At 42.1% G+C, this 23,905-nt stretch overlaps 3 protein-coding genes across 5 annotated transcripts in view; 1 reads left to right on the forward strand and 2 right to left on the reverse strand.

Annotated features, from left to right (window-relative positions):
* Positions 1-248: 248 nt before the first annotated feature.
* Positions 249-15,673, reverse strand: LOC115154575 (CUE domain-containing protein 1-like). 2 transcript variants are annotated; one of them, XM_029700931.1, is made up of 11 exons: positions 15,511-15,673; positions 6,258-7,337; positions 4,598-4,734; positions 3,889-4,051; positions 3,332-3,584; positions 2,981-3,052; positions 2,625-2,714; positions 2,149-2,242; positions 1,212-1,273; positions 982-1,051; positions 249-860 (listed from the first exon to the last, which is right to left on the reverse strand). In XM_029700931.1, coding segments are annotated over exons 2-11 (1,260 nt in total). In that variant the 5' UTR covers positions 6,576-7,337; positions 15,511-15,673; the 3' UTR covers positions 249-859. The 2 variants fall into 2 exon arrangements, with proteins under 2 accessions (XP_029556791.1, XP_029556789.1); XM_029700929.1 differs by having other exon boundaries at positions 15,419-15,673.
* LOC115153755 (gap junction delta-2 protein-like) overlaps positions 11,523-23,905 on the forward strand; it is a 67,090-nt gene continuing 54,707 nt past the window's right edge. Inside the window, exon 1 of the mRNA XM_029699338.1 lies at positions 11,523-11,652. The gene's annotated coding sequence lies outside the window, so the exon portion shown is untranslated. The remainder of the gene's footprint in view (positions 11,653-23,905) is intronic.
* LOC115154574 (vascular endothelial zinc finger 1-like) overlaps positions 17,104-23,905 on the reverse strand; it is a 48,230-nt gene continuing 41,428 nt past the window's right edge. The window contains exons 5-6 of one of the 2 annotated variants that reach the window (XM_029700927.1): positions 20,312-20,347; positions 17,104-19,552 (exon numbers count right to left, since the gene is read on the reverse strand). In XM_029700927.1, the coding sequence (XP_029556787.1) occupies positions 19,200-19,552; positions 20,312-20,347 (389 nt within the window). In that variant the 3' untranslated portion in view covers positions 17,104-19,199. The remainder of the gene's footprint in view (positions 19,553-20,311; positions 20,348-23,905) is intronic. The other variant, XM_029700928.1, reaches the window with a different exon arrangement.

Raw genomic sequence — 23,905 nt, forward strand, 5'->3', positions numbered from 1 at the left:
ATAATTGCATTGGGGGAAGCATAAACTAGAACAATCGCTGTTGCACACAGACAAACTCACATGGGGCCAGAAATTGACTGTTTGAATGTTCCGGAGCTAGACATGGTCATTTCCATTCATATGAGAGTAAAATGCACTAGGGTCCTGAGTCCTATCAGAATTACAACTCCAGCTTTCACTCTGCCTTTACTAGATCACCCAGCAATTATCAGGAATAATTAAAATATTTAAAAAAAAATGTAATATCGTTTTTCTAATCATAACATTTTTTAATATTCACCATCAATAACAATACATTTTACATATAACTTAAATATTTTTAAAAAGTGCCTAACTAGCTAGTTTGATGATTTCTGAAACATGAAATCAAAAGAGCAATATGCTGCCTTCAAATGCTACTCAAGTGGGAAATACGATGTTCCGACTGGGAAATAAGCACTTGAACAACCCTCCCATGTTGGAATTCCAAGAATGAAAGTCGGAGAAGATAGCTAATTTAAGAGTTGTGACGTTTCACTGACCTTTCATCTTTTCAACCATAAGATGATAAAGCAAATGAATGTTTGACGGTGTCAAACTTATCAATGTGGATAATAGCTAGTTTTCCATATTGTCAAAGTTAAGCAAGCTAGCCAACTTTATCATTAGCAATGTTAGCCAGCTCATCGCGCTAGATGAAATCTCATTGGTTGAAGAATTGCTCTGACTTCTAAAAGAGGACTTACGACTTCATAACTGGGAAATTTCATCTGAAGGTGGTAATATTCCACGGGACTTGGGACAGGTTGGTTCAGGTCAAGAAGGGGGTAGTGTGAGCCATATTGTTCTTCCATTGTTACAGACAAAACTATATGACAAATCTGTCAAAGAAATAGTTAAGATAATGGTTAGTTGAGGAAATCCAAAAGATGAAAATGTATTGTTTTCAAGGTATAGTAATTAGTATGTTTTTTTTTGTGTGCAGTGTTACTGCTCTCTCACCATGATAACACTTCCTGTTGGGGCACCTCCTCTTCCTGAGGGTCTGGTCTCTTGAGCATGCTGTCCTCCTCTGTACAGACACATGAGTTAGGTTCATACAAATTAGCATGTGGACTTCATTCACCTCCCAGTTTACAGTTGGACTAGGCCTAAATGAAACAATCATGCCTCATACGATTCAATTAGGTTTCTTGATTAGAATGATATTAAAACAACATGGATAAATGTACCACTCAGGTGTCCAGCTTCTTCATCTTCCAAGAGGTTGGCAGTGGAGGCAGCATTACCCAGTCTGGTAGAGGATGTTAAGGAGAGTGGCAGACGTTTATACATAATACTAATAATGCCAGTTCAGAGTCAAGGCCATGAAAGGACCTCCTAATTCAGCACAGCCCTAATGGTACGAAAATGTATGCACTTACTACTATAAGTCACTCTGGATAAGAGCATCTGCTAAATGACTAAAATGTAAATATGATGAAGCCCAGCATATGACCCGCCAGCTGGATACTAAATGGGACTTCCCCTGGAACTCAAACCGACTGACATCAACAATAGAAACAAAGGCAGATATTACAGCCACTCATCAACATGCAGGGAAGTCTGAGGGATAGTTAATTACATCTGTACAATGCAAGCACATCTGTTCAGTTCATTTGAACCTCACTGTCACTTCTGGCAAGGACAAAAGATCCATTGGGCAATGACTCCTGAGCATGGAGGCCTGCCAGAGAGAGGATCGTCTTGTAAACCCGACCCTAGGCCAGGGTCTGGTTTCAATGACCTACTCTTTTGGCAACTTCAATATGGGGGGAAAAAAATGTCTGGGGTGGGTCCTCTCAACAAATCACAAGGCAGACATGCCAGAACGTCACGATTCGAAAGCAAAGTTTGCAGGCAAAACCTTTGCAAGGGTTTTAATGAAGGTTGTTCATGCAAACTAGCCACTTGCGAAATGCACTCATTAAAAATAACCTCTGTGATCTTTGACTTGCTACTATTTAGTATTTTATTCAAGAGGATATAGTAGTGAGGTAGTTCCTCTATGCCAAAAGAGTCAATTGAAACCAGACCCTAGTCACTATTGCCTAGGGTCGAGTTTGAGACTAGGGAAAGGAGGGGAGGCGATGGGTGGTGGCAGGGACCACTGGTGAAGTGGAAGGATACAAATGATGTTTCAGGAGGGCTCTCCTTTTCGTTTTTCTTCTTCGGGTGTTTTCAGAGAAGGCTCTAGCGATTTCAAAAAGCTTCTTTCGCGTAGCTGTGGAGGATTACAGGATCAAATAGAGTTTTATAATAATAATAAATAGGGTTTTCTAATTGAATATGATTGTTCTGATTTGAAAAAGCATGTCCATGAATACATCATTATATATTTAAAAAAACATCTTATTAACATCTCATTCAAGTGCGGAGACGGTAGGAAAGTTGGTTTTCCTATAGCTTTCTGGAGCACTGACTGTGAAAGGGTCATGTCCTTCAGCATCCATCATTTACAGTTCCATGTACTGCTAGAAGCATGTCATGCTAACTGGACATGCCCAATATGGAAAGTTCTAATTACATTTTGAAGTGATAGAGACACACACATTGAGAAAATGATTTGGGTATGGCCCAGAGAGCGAGAGATTGAGTGTTCTTACATTTGCCCATGTGCTTGAGTTTGTCACGGAACAAGGCGTCATCTGTAACATTGGTGCAGGCCTCCCCAGAGCCTGAGGCACAATTATCTCCTAGAACACAGACAAGCAGCGTGAAATAGACCACGCACAGAGACATGCGAGCACAAGAGAAAGACACACAGGGATGCACACAGAGACACACACAACAATTGAGATGCACAACAAGTCACACTTCATCTGTGTGCCTTGAAAATAAGGCGTTTCACTGCAGGAGCCCACTGTACACAGGCCCCGCATGAAGAAACCTGGACCGTTTCAGACTGAGCCAGAACGAGAATGTAGCTAAATGCTATGGAGTGCAGATGAATGATATCTACCTGGAGTGGACGTCCCCATGAAAGCTGGTGAATGATGGGACTTGGATGCCTTTGACTCATACTGCAGCCGATCTAAAAACAGAGGGAGCCGATGTCTCAGCATCAATGGAGTTAAAAGCATGGAGGCATGTAGCAGGAGCTGACAAGCCCTCCTTCATGCACTACTAGAGAAGAGGTGGAGGGAATGAGGAGGAAAGCACTGCCATGACAGAGACCTTCTTTTACTGGCTCTTCATAGCTTGATTGCTAGGGATGAAAGCATAGTGATATCATCACTAAGTAGTGTATAAGACCTTTGCAAATGATGCAAAAAATGTAAACGTTTGTATGTGTTACTAAGTGTGTGCACACCTCTCTCAAGGGCGATGAGGAACTCGCGGTTCCGCTGCAGCTCCCTCATAAACTCCTCGTTCTGCAGGAAGAGGGCTATGCGCTCATCCTCCAAGTACTGCTTCAGCTTCCTCTCCTGGTCCGTCTCCATGCCAACCTGGCCTGCCCTGGCCGCCGCCCCAGCCCCAGGCTCAACCTGCTGCGTCATGGACAACAGGGAGGAAGAGCAGGAGGGCTGGGTCAGACTAGTCGGCGTTAGGCTGCTGTGAGAGCGCTGCAGGAAGGGAGGGACCAGAGAGAACAATGTTAGACGTGTCAAAGTCCTATGTGGAAATGCTTCAGCTTTTAATAAAATTGCACCATGAATTGTAAAATAATATATATTATTTGGGGGGGTGTACCAGGGAATTGATTCTGTATAAATAGTTGGACTGTATTTTTCTTCATGTGCAGTCTGTTGCAGAGGCTGGTAATTATCCAGCCAGTTGGCCATCAGAGCAGAGCGCCAGGCAGTGGTCTGTAAGTGATGGGAGTGTGGGTTAATGGTCCATTAGGGGCTGACCCATAAATCTACCTACTGGCAGACTGTCCAGCTGCTGAGGCAGGATCCGGAGGAAATCATCAGGGAGGTTGCCTAGTAACGGTGGGTTCCAGTTCCTGTAACTTCCAATCTGCCTTTGACTGGCAGGAGGGTGTGGACCAGGAGGGGGCTGGCAGGGACGGGATTGACTGGCATCAAAGCTGGCACAGAGATGGGAAAGGATATCGTTAGTCCCATCAATGCTATGTTCTATAAGAGTACATATCAATAATGACGTGTTTTGGTCATCTTCAAAGGATAAACCTGTCTGTTTCTCTTATTTCTTCTCACAGGTTCCCTCCTTGGCACACATAAGATTGTCTACATCTAACAAAAGTGTCACTAGTATTATGTCTACAGATCTACCCAAGTTAGGGTACAGTACAGAACATGGATTTCATAGCTGCTGCAGTAGCATTCATTAGACAGCAGGTGGAGCCTTGAATGTATCGCGAACCTCTTGGCATTCAAAGCACTCACACCATGAATCGCTGAGCAGCCATATCATGTATTAGATATTGAGAAAGCACCAACAAAGAATATATGCATCTCATCACTCATGTAAATGATGGTATAAGAGAAAATGCATTCATTCATTCACACTATCCCAGCCATCTATCATTCTCCTTTAAGTGATGAAATGAGGTCAGAGCCAGGCAGACAGCCCTGAGCCCTCTCTCCCTCCCTCCCTCCCCTTCTTCTCTTGCCTGGGTGGTGGTGATGCTGTGGGCAGGACCTGATCTGGGTACTTCCTGTCGTAGATGTGCATGTCATAGGAGGGCGGAGAGTAGACCGGCGGGGGCTCCTCGTCAGAGCTGTCCGGCTCCATCGTCCGCTCCAGGATCTACAGGGTCAGAGGTCAGGGGAACCATTGAGAATGTTCTAAAAGGTCTTGAAAATCCCGTCAGATGGCACATGTGGACACTTCAAAGAGCAGATTAAATGAATTATGAATCTGTATTATAACTACTCATTGGCAATACAGCACAGCATCTCTGCCCTAAATTAGAGGCATTGTGAGCGCTTGGTTTTGAGCTGTTTAATTTAACTAGACCAGCAGCACTCTTTGGTTTTTATCCTGTATTTAATAAATAGTTGATTTAAATGAACTTTACTTTTAAAATAACAGTCTAGCATGTTAGGTAGAATAGACTGACAGACTGACCAGGTGAATCCAGGTGAAAGCTATGATCCCTTATTGATGTCACTTGTGAAATCCACTTCACTTGGTGTAGATGAAGGGGAGGAGACAGGTTAAATAAGGTTTTTTAAGCCTTGAGACAAATGAGACATGGATTCTGTATGTGTGCCAATCAGAGCCTGAATGGGCAAGACAAAATATTGAAGTGCCTTTGAATGGGGTGTTTAGGTGCCAGGTGCCAAGAACTGCAACGCTGCTGGGTTTTTCACGCTCAACAGTTTCACGTGTGTATCAAGAATGATCCACCACCCAAAGGACATCCAGCCAACTTAACACAACTATGGGAAGAATTGGAGTCAACCTGGGCCAGCATCCCTGTGGAACACTTTCGACATCTTGTAGAGTCCATGGCCCGATGAATTGAGGCTGTTCTGAGGGCAAAAGTGGTGGTGCAAGTCAATATTAGGAAGCATTCTTAATGTTTAGTACATTCTGTGTAATTATTAAGTGCAGCTCTTAATCTTCTACTCTTTCTCTCTCAAGTCTTTCAGAATGATTGGGGGAAATAAACAAAACAGTTCATATCCTGTGTGGAGCATGGTGGAAACAGCCAGAGTGGACAAAGGCTAATAAAAAACACAAAATATGGTTGGAACTGAGAGACCTGCAGTAATTTAATCAAATACAAAGTGAACAGCTGCCAGTCCAATATTGCACTTGATACAATCTTGTTACTACTCAGCAAGAGTGCATCAAGAGTGTATGTATCAGCACCAAGGGAGTTCCAAAGGAATGGCTAGTCTTGGCTGTCCACAACAGTCACCCCATTGCACGAGAGACCACAAAGTGTGTACCTCTAGCTATTGTCAAGCTTTTGAAGATCACTTTAGGCAGCTTATCAAAGATTTCTGTCCACAATAGCAGTGCATAATTACATGCCCTCCAGAGAAATGCATGTCACCCACTACAAAAGCATATTAAGAGCAACATTAAAAATACTTTTCCCTCCCCAAGAACAACCATCTGGTTTGAAGAGGCAAAACACAGTGAAATAAGGTGTGTGAATGAATAACTACTATTGGGTGAAAAAGTAGCTGACAACCTTGACATACATTTCATGATATGCTATGGTCTCAGACTGTCTTAGGTTGTGTTGTGTTCATTTAGTTCTCTCTGGGCTACTCACTAGTTCTCGTACCAGCGCCCCTGCCCCCATGCAGACGTACCTCAGGGGGGATGCTGTCCTCTGAGTCGGAGCTGTCGTCAGAGCCGTGTCCGTCCAGGCTCATCTGGAGCAGCTGGTCGATAGTGGAGTCCACGGCTCCGTGGTTGGCCCGCAGCACACACTCTATCACCTCCTGCTCCATGCTGGGGAACATAGTCCTGAAGTCCTCCATAGCCTGGTTGAACTCCAGACGCCGCACCGTTCGCCCACCCCCACCGGGATTACTGTTGTTGAGTTCAGCTGGGACTGGGCTGTCACTGTGCGACGCCACGTCACCATGGTTACCACTGCTGCGGCGGCGGAACAGGCTGGTCATCATCCAGAGTGCCTCCAGCCTCCGCACGGCGCCCCTCCTCCGCGCCGGCCACAGCACCCGAGAAATGGTGGCTCCTGGTCCCTGGACGGTGGGTGCCCACCGCCTGCCTGGCTCAACCCTGGCCTGCTGCTTCAACTGTGCCTTTCTACCTCAGGGCCCTCAGTGCTCGGCCCCGTTATCCTCTCATCATCTCAACACCACAGAAAGCCATTCTCTCTTCTCCTCTGGTTTTGACCCAGCTGCATCCAATGCTGTGAGGATGTGGTGGCTGGTCTCCCTAGGCAGGCAGTGTGTGGAAGACAGCGCTATGTTCTCTCTGAGCAGAGGTGGTCTAGATGTGTTCTCTCTGAGCAGAGGTGGACTAGATGTGTTCTCTCTGAGTAGAGGTGGACTAGATGTGTTCTCTCTGAGCAGAGGTGGACTAGATGTGTTCTCTCTGAGCAGAGGTGGACTAGATGTGTCCTCTCTGAGCAGAGGTGGACTAGATGTGTCCTCTCTGAGCAGAGGTGGACTAGATGTGTCCTCTCTGAGCAGAGGTGGACTAGATGTGTCCTCTCTGAGCAGAGGTGGACTAGATGTGTCCTCTCTGAGCAGAGGTGGACTAGATGTGTTCTCTCTGAGCAGAGGTGGACTAGATGTGTTCTCTCTGAGCAGAGGTGGACTAGATGTGTTCTCTCTGAGCAGAGGTGGACTAGATGTGTTCTCTCTGAGCAGAGGTGGACTAGATGTGTCCTAACACTTCCAACCCACACATCCCTTCAGCACCTGCAGTGTCGGGAACAGGAACAGAATGAAGCAGACAGGCATCAACACAATGAGCAGCGGTGCAAATGGAGAAGTTCCACTCGAGCAATAGTGTGTCCAAGGAGGTTATAAAAAGATAAGGCTACACATTTTTCGAAGACACACACACACACACACACACACACACACAGAGAGAGAGAGAAGGCGGCGTTACAATAGCGAAGGTGCATAAAGACGGCAGCCCCCATGTTCTTATCACAAATGCCTCATTTGCTAAGTTCGCCGTACTGTACAATGCTGTTACTTTATTTTTTTGCGTCGGCATTAGCACAGTATACATGATCCCAATACTAGCTCCAAGTCGGCGGCAATTTAAAAAAACGAATAAGTAGATTGTGCTGATTTATTGGCACATTGAACCATGTCGAGTGTGTAGTTTGCAAATTCATAGTGCTCAAACAATGTCATCATATTTCAATTTCTCCATCTTTTTACTCCAATCAGCTGGGTCCCTCTCAGGCAGAGTCGCTGTCTGAATGCATTACTTTCCCGACCTCGACACCCTAGGCGTCTGCATTCCCACGGCAACGCTTGTGTCCCCAGGCACCAGAATAGAGTCAGCCAGTGCCAGGGAAGGGCAGAGGCACCACCCGCTGCCAACTGCATCGTGACCCAGAGGGCCGATACATGCACCGCCTAAGTAGGTTACAGGAGCTGAATTAATCAGGCTGCCACTGAGTCAACACTCCACACCACCATGCAGCAGTTTGTTTCCCAGAGACCCGGGCCAGGCGCCCGGGCCAGGCGGTGTGACTATGAAGCCAGCCTAGCCCAGCAGCGCCTCATCACAGTCAGTCAGTAGGCATTAGACAGTGTCAGATTAGGGATAATAAGAGTTCGCAGAGGCACTGGATCAAGTTCTGTTTAAATGCTAGTAGGGTCTGAGACTTAGACCAGGTGGTGGAACTGAACCTGGTACACCGCTGCTGCATTAGAGCACAAGGAGAGCAGGCAGATTGTCCCATAACCCTGCTCTAGATCGTACTGCCCTGACAGGGGAGGTCATTTGAAAACATAATGGAGCACTCAGAATGAAATAGGGCAGTGTGACGTGAACCTGTGAATCACAGTGCTGCACCAAGGACACACTGCTCTGCACTGGTCTATGGATTGCCTGCTAACAGTTCTAAGAGTTTCTTCTCAAAAAAAACTTTTCTAGATGTCATGGCACGCCATTACCAAATGATCTGATACAGAGAAGTGCCACAGTTCAGCAGAGGCCAGACACTGAACATACAAAAATACTATCTTTACATTCCTACTTTCCATTCAGCATAATTTATGTTAAACTGAACTGACTGAAAGACAGGGTTGACTGACAGCAACAGATTCACAAGCAGAATCACTGGTCAAGCTCTTCTTCCAGATACTTATCTGGGATAAAATAGGCCCAATCCAGCATCCTGCAGGCAGACATCAATTGAAGCCAGTGAGCTGTCTGGGGGGTCAGGAGCCCTTGGTGTGAAATCAATCATCTCAGACGTGGCTGAATGATATTTCCCACACACCGATTCCTCACTTTTCACTATTCAACACTAATCTGAACCTAGCGCCCAGCTATATTTAGCACCACAATCCACCACAGCTCTTTGTCCTCATGTAGGCTACTGTAGCTGCTTACCGATATGGGAGCCAGGGGAGGACTGCTTTGCTCTTGTGAATTACATGCAGCATAGGGCTTGCTTACGTCACCAATAACTAATGCCTGCTGGTTTAGGCCCTGAGCTGATTACAGATAGGGCCTACCGGTAGAAGACAAAGGACTGTTTGATAAATCTCTGTGATGAAAGACAGACACAATGGACAACATGTGGTGATAGATGGGCCTACACAAATATTATCTTTGGTCAGCTAGGCCTAGTCTAGATGTTTTGGACTTAGCCAATCAATATGAAAAGAGGGGATCTCTTACAGGAACCTCAAAACCCTCCTCCTGAGGTAAGGTATCATTGACAGTGTAGGCTACATGGTATACTTTGTTAGCAGTATGGCCTCCTCTGCGGCAGTGAATAACTCATTAGGACTATGATTCTTCCCCTTCCATTCTAATTGTTACACAATCCAGGTGTAGAAAGCTCTTAGAGACTTACCCAGAAAGACGCACAGCTGTAATCACTGCCAAAGGTGCTTCTACGAAGTATTGACTCATGTGTGAATATTATGTACATTAAATAACTTTATAATACATTTGCAAAAATGTTTGTTTTTATCGTGTATTGTTGGTGAGAAAAATACATTTTGAATTCAGGCTGTAACAACAAAATGTGGAATAAGTCAAGGCGTATTAATACTTTCTGAAGGCACTTATTGAAAATCATACCGTCTGTATATGAAAATAGCCCGGTATACGGTATAAGCGGTATATCGCCCAAGCCTAGCACAGTTCACATTTCCATGATTAGTGAGGATTATTAGGACAGATTCATAGGAATACTGTTAAACCCCTACTGTACACTTTACTCACCTTCCAATATTTCATGGGTTGAACAATTGAATATGGCAACTTCTAGGATGAATCAAACCACTGTATTTGTATTCACCAATATAGTGTACAAAACATTAGAAAAATGCTAACCTCCCTTGTTATTGTAATGGTGAGATGGGAGCATGTCATTGGGGTATGATATTTGTGCGTCTAACTTGCTCACTCATTTTATTCACAATTCATTCTGGACTATCTGTAATCATGGTAGCATCCACATTAAATGGAGAAGTGTTTAGAAACATATTCTATTCTTATTTACAATAAAAGTGACTCCAAAAGGACACAATACATTATTGGGCACAAAAAAATCTGAAACACAACCAAAACAAACAGCATGTGTATTAAAGTAGTCAAAGGTTTAGTGTTTGGTCCCATATTCCTAGCACGCAATGATTACATCAAGCTTGTGACTCTACAAACTTGTTGGATGCATTTAAGTGAATTTGTCCCAATACTTTTGGTCCCCTAAAATGGGGGGACTATACACAAAAAGTGCTGTAATTTCTAAACGTTTCACACGATATGGATGAAAATACCCTGCACTGTAACCTCAGTGATTGTATCATTTCAAATCCAAAGTGCTGGAGTAGAGAGACAAAAAAAAAAACGTGTCACTGTCCCAATACTTTTGGAGCTCACTGTATTTAGTGTGTAAATGCTTTCCAAACGTGTTTTATTATTCATATATATTTTCCTTACCCTAAATAATATACATGATCAGTGTTTTTTTATATTTTTTTTTATCTACCAATTGGTGCTGAACATTTCATGAATATTAGGGCTGTGACGATACCAGTATCCCAATATTTCTTTAATGGAAAAAATGAAAACACTGGTCCTCTAAAAACCTGCTGTATGTAAAATATTGTGTTCTATAGGTTGGAAAATAAATACGTGTGACTCTAGATGACAACATCATCCAGAGTCAAGCCACTCGCCTCCAGAAGTTTGCATTGTCTACATCAGTGGTCGCCAACCGGTCGATCTCCAAATATTTCTGTAGAAAAGCCAACGAACGATAAAGGCTTGCGGCTCCATCTTTAAAATCGTGTTGAGCTGTTGCCGGTAGGTGCACTTGATTAAAAAGTCCTGCGCACCGGGTAGCAAAGTGTTCCCATGAGACAAACTACGCCTACCCGGTGGACCAGCAAATCTGTGACTAAATCGAGTGCACCTACTGCGCTGCCCAATCGGATAGCTCAAATCACCGTGGCTACAGAGCTTCCATGACCCTGGCCACAGCGAAGTTAAATAGGCTACTAACCTACGTAAGATGTAATAACTTTTAAAACCATGACCACAGAGAGACTGTCAACGAATACAGCAAAGAGCTGCAGTTTTTATGAGTGAGTTCATGTTTAAGTTTATGTTCAGCACTGTCACTGTTTTTATTCAACACTATTACAAAACGCGCTTCTCCGTACTTCTGCTCGGGCTGCAGCTACAATGAATGAGTAGCCAAGTATCAATATCCCTACGTTTTATTATTATTAGCAGCTCGTCGTGTCGATTTTAATATTAAGGAATATTTAACTTTCTCTGGTCATAGGAACAACATGAATGTGTGCATGAGGCAGATGTGGTGCGACTCGAGTTTCGCCATCAGGTGGAAGACGGTGTCCCCTCTCTGGTCAGCCTCACCGGAGGGACGGTGAGAGGCGGTTGGGAAAAATAGTTTTGAACGGTCATCCAACTCGGAATTCCAAGTCGGAAACTCGGGCATCTTTCTAGAGCTTCGACTTTTCGACCTGAAGATGATTGTGATTTGACCTCGTTGATCATCAGATGCAGGTACCATCAGTCCAGTAAAATAAAAAAGCTAATTATTTCAATTCATCATAGAGCTCCACAGTGCCTCACAAGTGCTAAACCAACTGATCTATTTTATTATCAAAGCTCGAGTTTTGAAATATAATATGGTCCGATTAACAATATTGGCAGGCCAATCATATAGCCAATATGCTGTGATAATGTATTAGGCCTACTGCCAAACCTCATTCCTACAAAACTGTTTGTGTGGGTTAATGTAAAAAAAAATATCTGAGCAGTAGATCTCAGCTTGCTTTTTGACTGCGAAAGTGATCTTGACTCAGAAAAGGTTGGTGATCACTGGTCTACATCTTAATGTATGCAGTCTACTGTCAAAAATAGATGAGATTTGCTTGCTCGCCAGAAAGAGAAAACTTCCTAATTACCCGAAAGGACAGAAATCGGAGAGGAGGGGATGTGTACATCTATGTCAGAGCGGATATTAGTTTTAACATGAGAACTGATTTAAACCATGGAAGCAGTTTGGCTAGATATATTATTACCTAAGAGCAAACCAATTTTGGTAGGGGCTCTGTATAGACCTCCAGACCAGAGTGACTTTAATGAGATCCTTCAAATATATGTACTGCATACTGTGACTTTCTTAACTCTGGAGTGATTCTACTGGGTGATGTAAATACTGAGCTTCCCCCTGTATAAGGCCTTGTCTAACTTTTGCAAAACGTTGACTCAATGAGCCCACAAGAATCTGTGATACTAGTCAGACTGCCATTGATGTCATTATGGTATCAGATAATCACAAGATATCCCAAAGTGGTGTAATTGCATTTGGAATAACTGACCATTTCTTTATACACTGCACTAGGAAAGTGAGAGAAAAAAATATTGTAAATTGTCACAATACCATTAGGCCCAGATCCCTCAAAAACTATGACAAAGAACAATTGAATAAACTGCTAGGACATGTAAACTGGTCTGATGTTATGGAAAGTGAGGAAGTTGATAGAGCATGGACACTCTTCCAAGGTAGATTTCTCAGTACTGTGGTCAAGCTGGCACCCTTAAAAAGAACAGAACCCTGGATGAGTAGGGAAATCCGTAATTCCATCACCATGAAAAACAATGCTCGAAACGATTTCAAGAGGTCAAAATTGCAAGATTCCTTCACTCAAAACAAACCCTTAAGGAATACAGTACAAAGGCTGGTTGACGAAGCGAAACAGTCCTTCTAGAAGAGCAAGATCCAGGACAATAAAAACGACCCCAGGGAGCTCTGGAAGACTCAAGGATCTAGGCACTTGGAACAAGCCAAAAACAGTCAAACAGCATTGGACTGAACATAAATGGTACTGTAACCTTTGACAGAGTACAGGTGGCTGATCATTTTAATGAATTGTTCACCACCATTGCCAGCAACCATGTTGGGCAACTCCAAGAATGCTCTGGCACCCTTGGAAACCATCCTATTCAAACCTATTACTCAGCCAATGGCATCTCCGAAGGACAATTTGGATTTTCCCAGGTTTCAACCTCAGATGTTACAAAGACTTAAAGATCTTAACAAATAGAAAGCCACAGGACTGGATAACATCCCGGCTAGATTTCTGAGTGATGCTGCTGATCGTATTGGACCTTATGAAACACAAATTTTTCCATTCAACTGTTCCTTCATACAATAAATCTTGAGTGTGTTGTCAAAGGTTTTAGGATCTGTGAACAGATCCTAAAGTACATTGATGACCATAACATTGTATATGACCTTCAGTCCGGTTTTAGACAGTCCTATTCTACCGACACATGCTTACTATACTTGACAGATTTGATCAAGCAAGAAATTGACAAGGGCAACTTCTGTGATATGGTAATGGTTGACCTACAAAAAGCATTTGATACTGTGAACCATGATATTTTGCTGCACAAACTATAAGCAATTGGTTTTGGCACCAGTCCTTATTATGGGTGAATTCATACCTAACTGATGTGTATGTGGGTGTGACACTGTCTGATGCTAATGAGATAAACTGTGGTGTACCCCAGGGGAGCATTTTGGGGCCTTCGCTTTTTTGCTCTAAATAAATGACATGGACTCTGCCTGTTCATGCCCTGTTCCTGTATGCAGATGATTCTGCCCTCTTGGTTTCACATAAGAATAAGGAGACTGTTGAAAAGACACTAAGCAGTGCCACTATGACTATGCTTGCATCTCAAGGTTCAGTGGCATAACAAAACATCTGAAGGACAAACTTCAAAACAAACTAATGAGAATTATACTCAAGCTCAGCCCTCGGACGTACATTGGTCCTAATCATTTCAGGGAAGTGAACTGGCTTCCAGTTGATCTCAGGGTGGTGCAGATTAAACTGTTGATGGTTTTTAAAGTTATACATGACCTTTCCCCCAGTTACCTGTCTGGTTATTTTAATTTCATTAGACTCTCTCATAGCCATCACACCAGAACCAGTGTAGCCAATATCAGATCACAGCGCTATAGGAGCATGGCTCTTTCCTTAACACTGGTGCAGAGGAATGGAATGGTGTACCAAACTATATAAAAACCATCCCTACGCCAGGAAGTTCGAAGATAAACCTGAAGAAATGGTTTATGGGTAAAATTCTTTAAAAACGGCACATGCTTAAAGAAAGTATACTTGTTTCAATGAATGTTACTTGGTAATCTGTTTTATTACTTTTCCGGTTTCTTCCCTATTGATGAGATGTATTTTGTTTTCATGTTATAATCTTGGGTATATTTCGTTTTTATGTATTTTCATGAGGAGCACAATGGAATACATGTTTAAACTTTGTGTCATCCTCAATGAGTTTAATGGCATTGTACTATATCCACATGTGGTTGTATGGTGTTAAAGCTGTCAAATAACTCGAACAAAAATACTTAGTTTCCAACATTAGGTTTGTTTTCCTAAAGAAGTTAAATCCCCTTCGTGTTTTGTTTCCTTGCCACAATACTAATGAGTATCGTGATACTAGTATCGTCCCAGCCCTAACGAATATACGCGTATTTACACAGCTTTCTTTCATTGATCCCTAATAGTTTCTATGTGAGAATTGCCAGAATAATCTTAGATACCAACAAAACAATTGGTCTACACTGGCATGGTATCGCCCTGTGATCTTGTGCACTAACAGGCACATCCAGAGCCGTACTGTAAATATATAGCTCTGGGAAAATTATAAATATTTATATAGTGCTTTTCTGAATGACAAATCTGCTAACCAGAGATAACGTGATAAATAGGTGATTGTAGCATGCAGATGCACCTGCCATTAAAACAGAATTGACCCCAGCCATTGACACCTGAGACCCTGGGGGCCTTGGTGGGCAGCATAAGATCAAAGACCCTGTGATTGCTCCTGCCCGTGGTGCACCCAGCTTGTGGCTAGTGAAGCACGGTTAGTACTATCTAGAATCCTTGGGATGTCCATACCCTGACCTTAACGCTCTTACATTTCAACTTCAGTGGGGCGACGTCAAGAATCCCTGATAGCAAGTAATTAGTGCCGTGGTCCAGTGAAGTACGCGACTCCTCATCCCCCCGCCTTACCGGACAGGCTAGCTGGTTGGTTATCTTCTAGCTAGCTGACGAGTTAACAGAGTATTTTTTACAGGTTTGCATGTTGCTGCTTGCTATCTATAAGATACCTAACATTGAATAGCGTATTAGTATTTAAAACATAAAGCGACACATTTGAACGTTTGCGCAATTGAAATGTAGCTACCGTAATGCTTTACTAGCATCTTTGATGTGTGAAATGTAAACCCCCTTACCAGGTGAAGAGCGGACGAACATCTGAAGCTAGAAAAATGACGTTAGCCACCCCGTTCCTATTATCAACATTAAAAAATAATGCTTGGTTTACCCGAGGCTCGAGGGTCAACGTTGACAAAAAGTGGTGTTTTCTCTTGGCGCAAGTTGTAGTTGCGACCGAATGCTGTGCTGTCATCCATTGACTGATGTCCTGACCGTGACCGGTGTCGTCTCCCTCTTAACGCCTCTACGACCGTCAAGCCATCACACGCAAATTCAGTTGGGCGCGGATAGCCTTGCTTGACCATGTATTTGGGCTTCAGACAGATGGCACAAGAGAGGAGCCTAGCGGAGAAATATGAGAATTGCACATAGGACAACAAAGATACTTTTATCAGTTAGGACAGGGTCTTCTTTATTACATTTTTGTAAGTATGTTTGGATAGGGGAAAACGGCAATTATGCAATCTACGTCCTACTTGATTTTATGTATATATAAAAAATCAGAAGCATAGCAAAATTGTAATAGCCATATTTTTGCTGATCTATGTTATTAACTGGTGTTATATGTTAATTCATAATAGATTCACTACAAAATAGTTGTATTCATTCTCTTTTGGAGAGGAGACGGACAAAAGGCTCTAAACAAAAAACACCTGCTTCCTTCTTGCCACGCTTGTTTTTCATTTGGGGTACTCACAATTCAATTTAAACTGAGCCTCTAAGAATGGTCACACTTGAATGAAATTGGGTTTTCGGTTGGGTAAGTTATGACAAGCTCTCAGATAAATATAAAGAACGTTTAAAGCAATAAAACCCTAATTTAATTTTAGCTGTTGATGGTCAGCTGAGATAGCATAATACTGCAGAATGTTGGCCTACATATCAGTCTACTGAATATACTAACCAAATAATGTAGATATTTTCTAAATGAAAACAATATTTAAGACTAATCTCCTTTTCTCTTCAAATATTTTACAATTTTAAATAGGGAGCATCATCTAGCCACCTTCAACTGTGTACACATCAAATAAGGATCAGCTGAAAAGGAGGGGGCAATTGACATTGGACCTGAATAAAACAAAACAGCACATCAGTAGTAATTTATTCTGCAGCAGGCAATAAAGACTGGAAAGGTCATTCACGTGTCATCAGTAACTCAATAGAGCAGCTATGTGGCAGTTTCGCACAAACACACACAAAGCTTAGACTTGGACTAGGTAGCAATTTCAATGGCGAATCTCTTGAAAAATGTTTTAGTCTGACTAGGCTTAATCTGTGTCTGGGAAACCTGCACTTTTTAAAAAACTTTATTTAACTAGGCAAGTCAGTTAATAACAAGTTCAATGGCTGCCTACATCGGCCAAACCCTAACTCGGTCGACGCTGGGCCAATTGTGCACCGCCCTACGGGACTCCCCATCACGGCCGGTTGTGATACAGCCTGGAATCGAAGCACTGAGATGCAGTGCCTCAAACCGCTGCGCCACTCGGCAGCCCCTTGGTGTCTCAAATCACAGAAAAAGGCCCCAAATGGCTTAAAAGCCAAAAAAGGCACAAAGCAATCTGACAAGAGGAAACGCGATTGGTGTCAATTAAGTGTGTGAACATCTGTACTACTGTGGGGTATGAGTGTAGAGGCTCTAATGAGTGGAACAGCTAGCCTCCCACCATAGGCTGACTCACCAGGAAATGGCACACAGCCATAAAGCCCACCCATCATGTTTTATTTTATTTAGACAATCCAAATAAAAAAGGCACATAAAACATTGCGCATGTTTACGTAATAATTTCAAACATACATTTAAAAAAAAATGTAGGAATGTTTTACCTTTCTGCTAATCAGAAAGCCTAGTCTTCATAGGTATATACAAAATTACCATTGTTAATATTCTAATACAAAAGATTTATAAAAGGTTATCTTTCACATGTCTATTGTAACTACGACATCCTCAGAACTAAAATAGTTTTGTACAAAGATATACATTCAACTGCCTTCCCAGAGGTCCAATAATTTCCAAATCATTCTTTTCTTCTTGTTAAAAATGATGAAATATTCAATTCAAAATATTAGCTTATTTGAATCTCATAATCATGTCAAATTTGGCAAACAGAACAGGCAATTATAGCTCATCTACTCAATGCATAAGAAAACGCTCATCATTGGACTTTCTTTGAAAGAACTCAGGGGGAAAAACGTGCATGCATCTTGTGTGTGATCTTTCAGGAAATACTTTACCTCGCACAGCACAAAAACCTTGCAAAGGTGATATGGCCAAGTAAGAACGTCTTATCTAATAATCTATGGGTCTCAATGTCTGAGATGTGCTGCCGAGGCCATGTTGGCTCAACTAAATTGTCTGCATCACACTACAACATGATCGAGTAGTACATTACTTTCATACACTTCTCAAAAACCATTAGTGTTTTGTTCTCAATACATCCGTCACCTCGTCCATAAATCACCATGACACAGGCGGAGACAATGGATGTTTGATTGAAAGTATAGTTAGATGACATGGCTATTAAAATGGACGGCCATGTTCACAAAATTAAAGGCTTCTTAGATAGTCTTTTAAGGACTTCTCCTTTTTTCTTTTAGCAAAAAAAAGGTATATGGTGAGTGAAATATTTACAAAGTAACATGGGAAAGGATCAAGTTGTGTTAGACGTGAATTCAATGAAATAAAAATAAAGTTTACAGGGCTACTCTCAGCGTGTTACCGGAGCAGAATGTCCATACCATCAGGGTCATAAAAAACAATAATAAAAAGGGTATAAAATATTTCTAACAAAACTATAAACCGTCACCAACATGATAATAATAATAAAAGAAACACATTTGTGAACTTCAAGACCATTTTCTCAATGGCATATGTAAGCCACTAGATGGCCCTGTTATTATATAGGCTGGGTACCTAACACTCCAATTTGATCATTGATAATACTGCAGTTAAGTGACACATGGGATATGCTTTCAGTGCAATACTCATTCCTCTTTCAGTTTGTGTAAAACAATTTACGTCAACTGATGACCAAACAAAAAGAAGCATTCCTCTGCCATCCCTAACAGAGACAAAAACTAACTGTACACATATTTAACAGTCAAGAGGGACAATTTCCAGATATCCACTTCAACAAAATAATACAGATTGAATTGTTGATGGTGAGAATACATTAACATGTACCTCAAGAGCATACCTCTTATTTGAAAAACAAAGTCACACAGCTGTGAAAAAAGAATAATCTTCCGTCCAAATAGAAGTCTTTGTCCCTTTTGTTTGACTGCTCTCCTAAAAATATTAAATACTGATTAGCAGGCTATAGATAAAAACAACTTATAAGAAACACCCACTGGCTTTGTAAGGGAACTTATGGAACAATAAAACCAGCAATTCATACTTATTGCATTAGTCCTTTTAAAAATGATCTTCCAATTGCAAAGGTATGGGCATTTAGCGAGGCTTGAGAGGAGACCTCCCCTCTTGTTCATCCTACCCCGACTAATGTAGGCATCACTGCATAACACTTCATTTACTTTTGAAGTCATTCAGATAATAGACAAAACCCAACCTAACTTCTACACAACTGTTCTGGTTCTCCTTTCTGTGATGTAGCATTGGTTGGGGTGGAGCCATGTGACAGGGAGGTTCTCTCCCGCTGCACGGCACAAGTAGGATACACTTTCATTTCCAGGTCTGAGGAGTGGGCTGGGGAAAGATGGGGGTAAGGAGGAGGTGTCATCATCTCCTGTTTTGCCCAATTTTTCCCTTTCTTTTCTCTCCATCTTTTTTTTTTTTTTTTACCAGGGTGGGGACGAAGGCAGGACTTGGGACAGAAAAGGCATACTCTCCATGGACCTCATGGCAATGTTGAGGGGCCCGGACATTGTCATGGACATTGGGGTGCTGATGGCCAGAGGGTGGGCGATATTCATGTGTGCCGTGGTAGGGATGTTGATCGAGGTGATGTTGATGGGTCCAGTGATGGTGACTGGGTGCTGGAGGCTGACGTTCACCGTGTTGGTGGAAATGTTCATTTGCGACGCTATGGTGCCGGGGTTGTTGATGGAGTTTCCCCGGTTCATCGTGGTGGTGATGGGGGCGGAGGCTGTTACAGGTGTGGCTGAGGCAGAGTTGTGGACGTCATTATTGTCTAGAGAACGGGATAGAGGATATAGTGTTTAAGGTTCACTGCTAAATCAAACATACCTGTACACACGGACTTACTGGTTATTCCCCGCCATTAAAACAGAGGGAGGAATGCTGTCTGTACTCAACTATTTTGCATAGATTATTTTTTGCAGGGCACAGAGATTATTTTTGCAGTATACGCCTTCAGCATTCTTCTCTTTACTGCTACTGCCTTGACTCACCTGCAGCACAAATTAAACTAAAACTGACAACCATTTCACACTTTTCTTTAAATGCGGCAAATACATGCTTTTCTAAAAAATAAATACTGAAGCAGGTAAATCATGTATAGGTTAAACAGTAAAAAAAAATATATATATATAAAAATGTTTAAAAAAAATGACTATACCTCTAGCGGTCATTCTTGCTCTACATAGAGTAAAACAGTTTTAAAATTAAGGCACAGAAACGTCTATGGAATGCAATGATGATGCAATGTTTGTAAATGAAGTGACACACTGTCATGCAGTGTTTTCCCTATATTAATTTGTCTCTCGGCAGAAATGCGCCGCTGCCCCCCCCTTTGGGAGTTTTACCCACATCCTAACATCTATTTATCCTTGCCTTATACTTGTGTGTGTGATGTGACTGTGTGTATTCTTGGGTTGCGGGCAGGGGGGTTGGGGTAAGGTTTGGTTTTCACACAATGCTACATTATTATTATTATTATTATTATTATTATTATTATTATTATTATTATTATTATTATTATTATTATTACCTTTTCGTCCCCCTGAGGAGTTCCACTGCCAGTCCCCTATTCAGAAATAGACACACAGGGGTTATAAAGGGCTGCTGCGCTAGGGCCAGGGTGCCACTCTCTCAGTGCACTCTACAGGCCCCACTTCAGGTGGGCAAGGTTGGTACAAACACCAGAACGGTGGCACACACCCTGGCCTACAAGTCCCCAGGGGGAGATGGGAACGGGCCATAGGATTACTGTGGTGACAAGCAATATCCTATTTGTAGAGTTCTCTGTGCTGTATATGTCTGCCTTGTGTTGTGGACTCTTGGGAGAAAGGTGGCTCGTTCAGATGGCAGCTAATGCAGAGTGAATAAACAACATAGCAGCTAATGGCTTTCCCTTCAGTGGCCAGGGAAAGGCCTTGTCGCTTCTACTGTCTGAGTAACTGAAACAGGAATGTTGATTATACTTTGTTATTGACTACACCTTTTGAGCAGTGATTCACCACAACTCAAATACAGCACTTTCACAAATGGAAATTCACAGATGAATAAACAGGAAATACAGACACATAGTTATAGCGCGAAGGCTGAGGAAGAAACAAGTTATTGGGCTGTACTTGACAACGTTATTATTATACACTTGTAGACGATGCACAAAACATTAGGAACACCTTCCTAATATTGAGTTGCACCCCCCATTTTGGCCTCGGAACAGCCTCAATTTGTGGGGGCATGGACTACAAGCTGTTGAAAGTGTTCCACAGGGATACTGGTCCATGTTGACTCCAATGCTTCCCACAATTGTGTCAAGTTGGCTGGATGTCCTTTGGGTGGTGGACCATTCTTGAGACACACGGGAAACCCAGCAGTGTTGCAGTTCTTGACAATCAAACCGGTGCGCCTGGCACTACTACCATACCCCGTTCAAAAGGAACTTCAATATTTTGTCTTGCCCATTCACCCTCTAAATGGCACACATACACAAGCCATGTCTCAATTGTCTCAAGGCTTAAAAAAAATAAATATATATATATTTAAAACCTGTTTGGGCTAGGGGGCAGTATTGAGAAGTTTGGAAAAAATATGTGCCCATTTTTAACTGCCTCCTACACCAACTCAGAAGCTAGAATATGCATATTATTGTTCTGGATAGAAAACACCCTAAAGTTTCTAAAACTGTTTGAATGGTGTCTGTGAGTATAACAGAACTCCTATGGCAGGCAAAAACCTGACAAGGTTTCATGCAGGAAGTGGCCTGTCTGACAAGGAGTCGTGCGTCTTGCATCTGTTTATTGAAAAGTAAGGATCTTAGCTGTAACGTGACAATTCCTAGGGCTCCAATAGGCTCTCAGAACCCGCGAAATACCTGAAGGTTGACGAGGCGGCCTCTGGCTGAAACAAATTATCGCCTTTGATAAGTGGCCGATCAGAGGACCATTGAATGAGGCGCGTGCACGATTCGCCCCCGTGGATAAATTTAATTCGGCTGTTTAGGCTCATTGCAGATTCCCGGTCGGAATATTATCGCTTTTCTACGAGATAAATGGCATAAAAATTGGTTTTAAACAGCGGTTGACATGCTTTGAAGTACGGTAATGGAATATTTAGACATTTTTTGTCACGCCATGCGCCATGCGGAGACCGTGATGTAGCATTCTGATAGTGTCTAGAACTCACGAACAAAACGTCGCTGTTTGGATATAACGATGGATTATTTGGGACCAAACCTACATTTGTTATTGAAGTAGAAGTCCTGGCAGTGTATTCTGACAAAGAACAAGAAAGGTAAGAACATTTTTCTTATAGGAAATGTGATTTTGGTGAAGGCTGAACTGGGTGGGTGTCTAAATAGCTAGCCCTGTGATGCCGGGCTATGTACTTAGATTATTGCAAAATGTGCTTCATCCGAAAAGCTATTTTAAAATCGGACATATCGAGTGCATAGAGGAGTAATGTATCTATAATTCTTAAAATAATTGTTATGCTTTTTGTGAACGTTTATCGTGAGTAATTTAGCAAACTGTTAATAAATTCCCCGGAAGTTTGCGGGGGGTATGCTTTTTCTGAACGTCACATGCTAATGTAAAAAGCTGGTTTTTGATATAAATATGAACTTGATTGAACAGACATGCATGTATTGTATAACAATGTCCTAGGTGTGTCATCTGATGAAGATCATAAAAGGTTAGTGCTGCATTTAGCTGTGGTTTGGGTTTATGTGACATGATATGCTAGCTTGAAAAATGGGTGTCTGATTATTTCTGGCTGGGCACTCTGCTGACATAATCTAATGTTTTGCTTTCGTTGTAAAGCCTTTTTGAAATCGGACAGTGTGGTTAGATTAACGAGATTCTTGTCTTTAAATAGCTGTAAAATAGTCATATGTTTGAGAAATTGAAGTAATAGTATTTCAAACGATTCAAAAATCGCGCCACTGGATTGAAGTGGCTGTTACGTAGGTGGGACGAAATCGTCCCACATGCGCCAGAGAGGTTAAACCGGTCTCCTCCCCTTCATCTACACTGATTGAAGTGGATTTAACAAGTGATATCAATAAGGGATCATATCTTTCACCTGGATTCTCCTGGTCAGTCTCATGAAAAGAACAGGTGCTCCTAATGGTTACGGTAGCAAGGCTTTTTCTGAATGATTTACTATGCAGTAATACAAAGTAAACTTGAGTTCATGCCACCAAAGATGTCAATAACACTAACTATAAAGACCCATGGAAGAGCGATCCTCTGACAAAAACCCTGCCCCTTCTAAATCTGTGAAAGTTGCACAAATCTATCGAGCGGGGAAGCTATAAGGTTGTTGTGGTGGGATCAGATCTCACTTTGTGTTCCACTTTCCTCTGTGCTCAAACATGAGCCAATTGCTGAAAGCGCTTTACATTTAGAACAGATTTTCGCCATAGGCCATTCACTTCTGTCAACCAGAAAGTCAGATTACATACCATGTACCAGACAAAACAAATATTTTAAAAAGTACGTATAGCATAGCGTATACATCTCTCCACTCAACGGATTGTAACACCCAATTCATGTTTGAAAACAGAATGTAACTGAAGAGAAATGGGGAAACGTAACTAGCGAGGAGGACATGGTCATCTAGGTAAACGTAAGGTGGGAGCTTCCATGTCCCGTAGATCTACCACACAGACAATGAAACCTGCCTAAGGATAAAGTCAGCACCAATCAAACATGAGATTTTCACTGTAATGTGAGATCACCTAGTGAGGTTATCCCAAGCACTGGCCTCTTGCACACTGTCTTGGTATGGAGTAAAAGAAGACTTCTAGGAAAGTGTCAGCAATGGGATGAGAAGTGTGGATGTTCAATGTGTATACAAAAAAAATATAGTAAGAACTTTTGAAGCCCTTTGAAGTAGTTATTTTAAACCGGTTTCCCACATATTTAAATCTATATGTCTGTTTTAAATACACTATACAGCGCATTGGGAAAGTATTCAGACCCCTTGGCTTTTTCCACATTTTGTTACGTTACAGACGTATTCTAAAATGGATTAAATAAAATAAAACTCAATCCATACACACACAATGACAAAGCAAAAACAGGTTAAGATATTTTTGCAAATGTATTAGAAATAAAACAGAAAAACCTGATTT

The sequence above is a fragment of the Salmo trutta genome, chromosome 19 (genome assembly GCF_901001165.1).
Source record: "Salmo trutta chromosome 19, fSalTru1.1, whole genome shotgun sequence".
Classification (NCBI taxonomy): Eukaryota; Metazoa; Chordata; class Actinopteri; order Salmoniformes; family Salmonidae; genus Salmo; species Salmo trutta.

Bases quoted from the DNA above. Each gene is read 5' to 3' on its own strand.
- LOC115154575 (XM_029700931.1), bottom strand. From the start codon at position 6,575: ATGATGACCAGCCTGTTCCGCCGCCGCAGCAGTGGTAACCATGGTGAC. The intron at 2,243-2,624 runs GTAAGAACACTC...AATCCTCCACAG, and splicing joins ACTCAAGCACATGGGCAAAT to CTACGCGAAAGAAGCTTTTT. The intron at 1,052-1,211 runs GTACATTTATCC...GTGTCTGTACAG, and splicing joins AGAAGCTGGACACCTGAGTG to AGGAGGACAGCATGCTCAAG.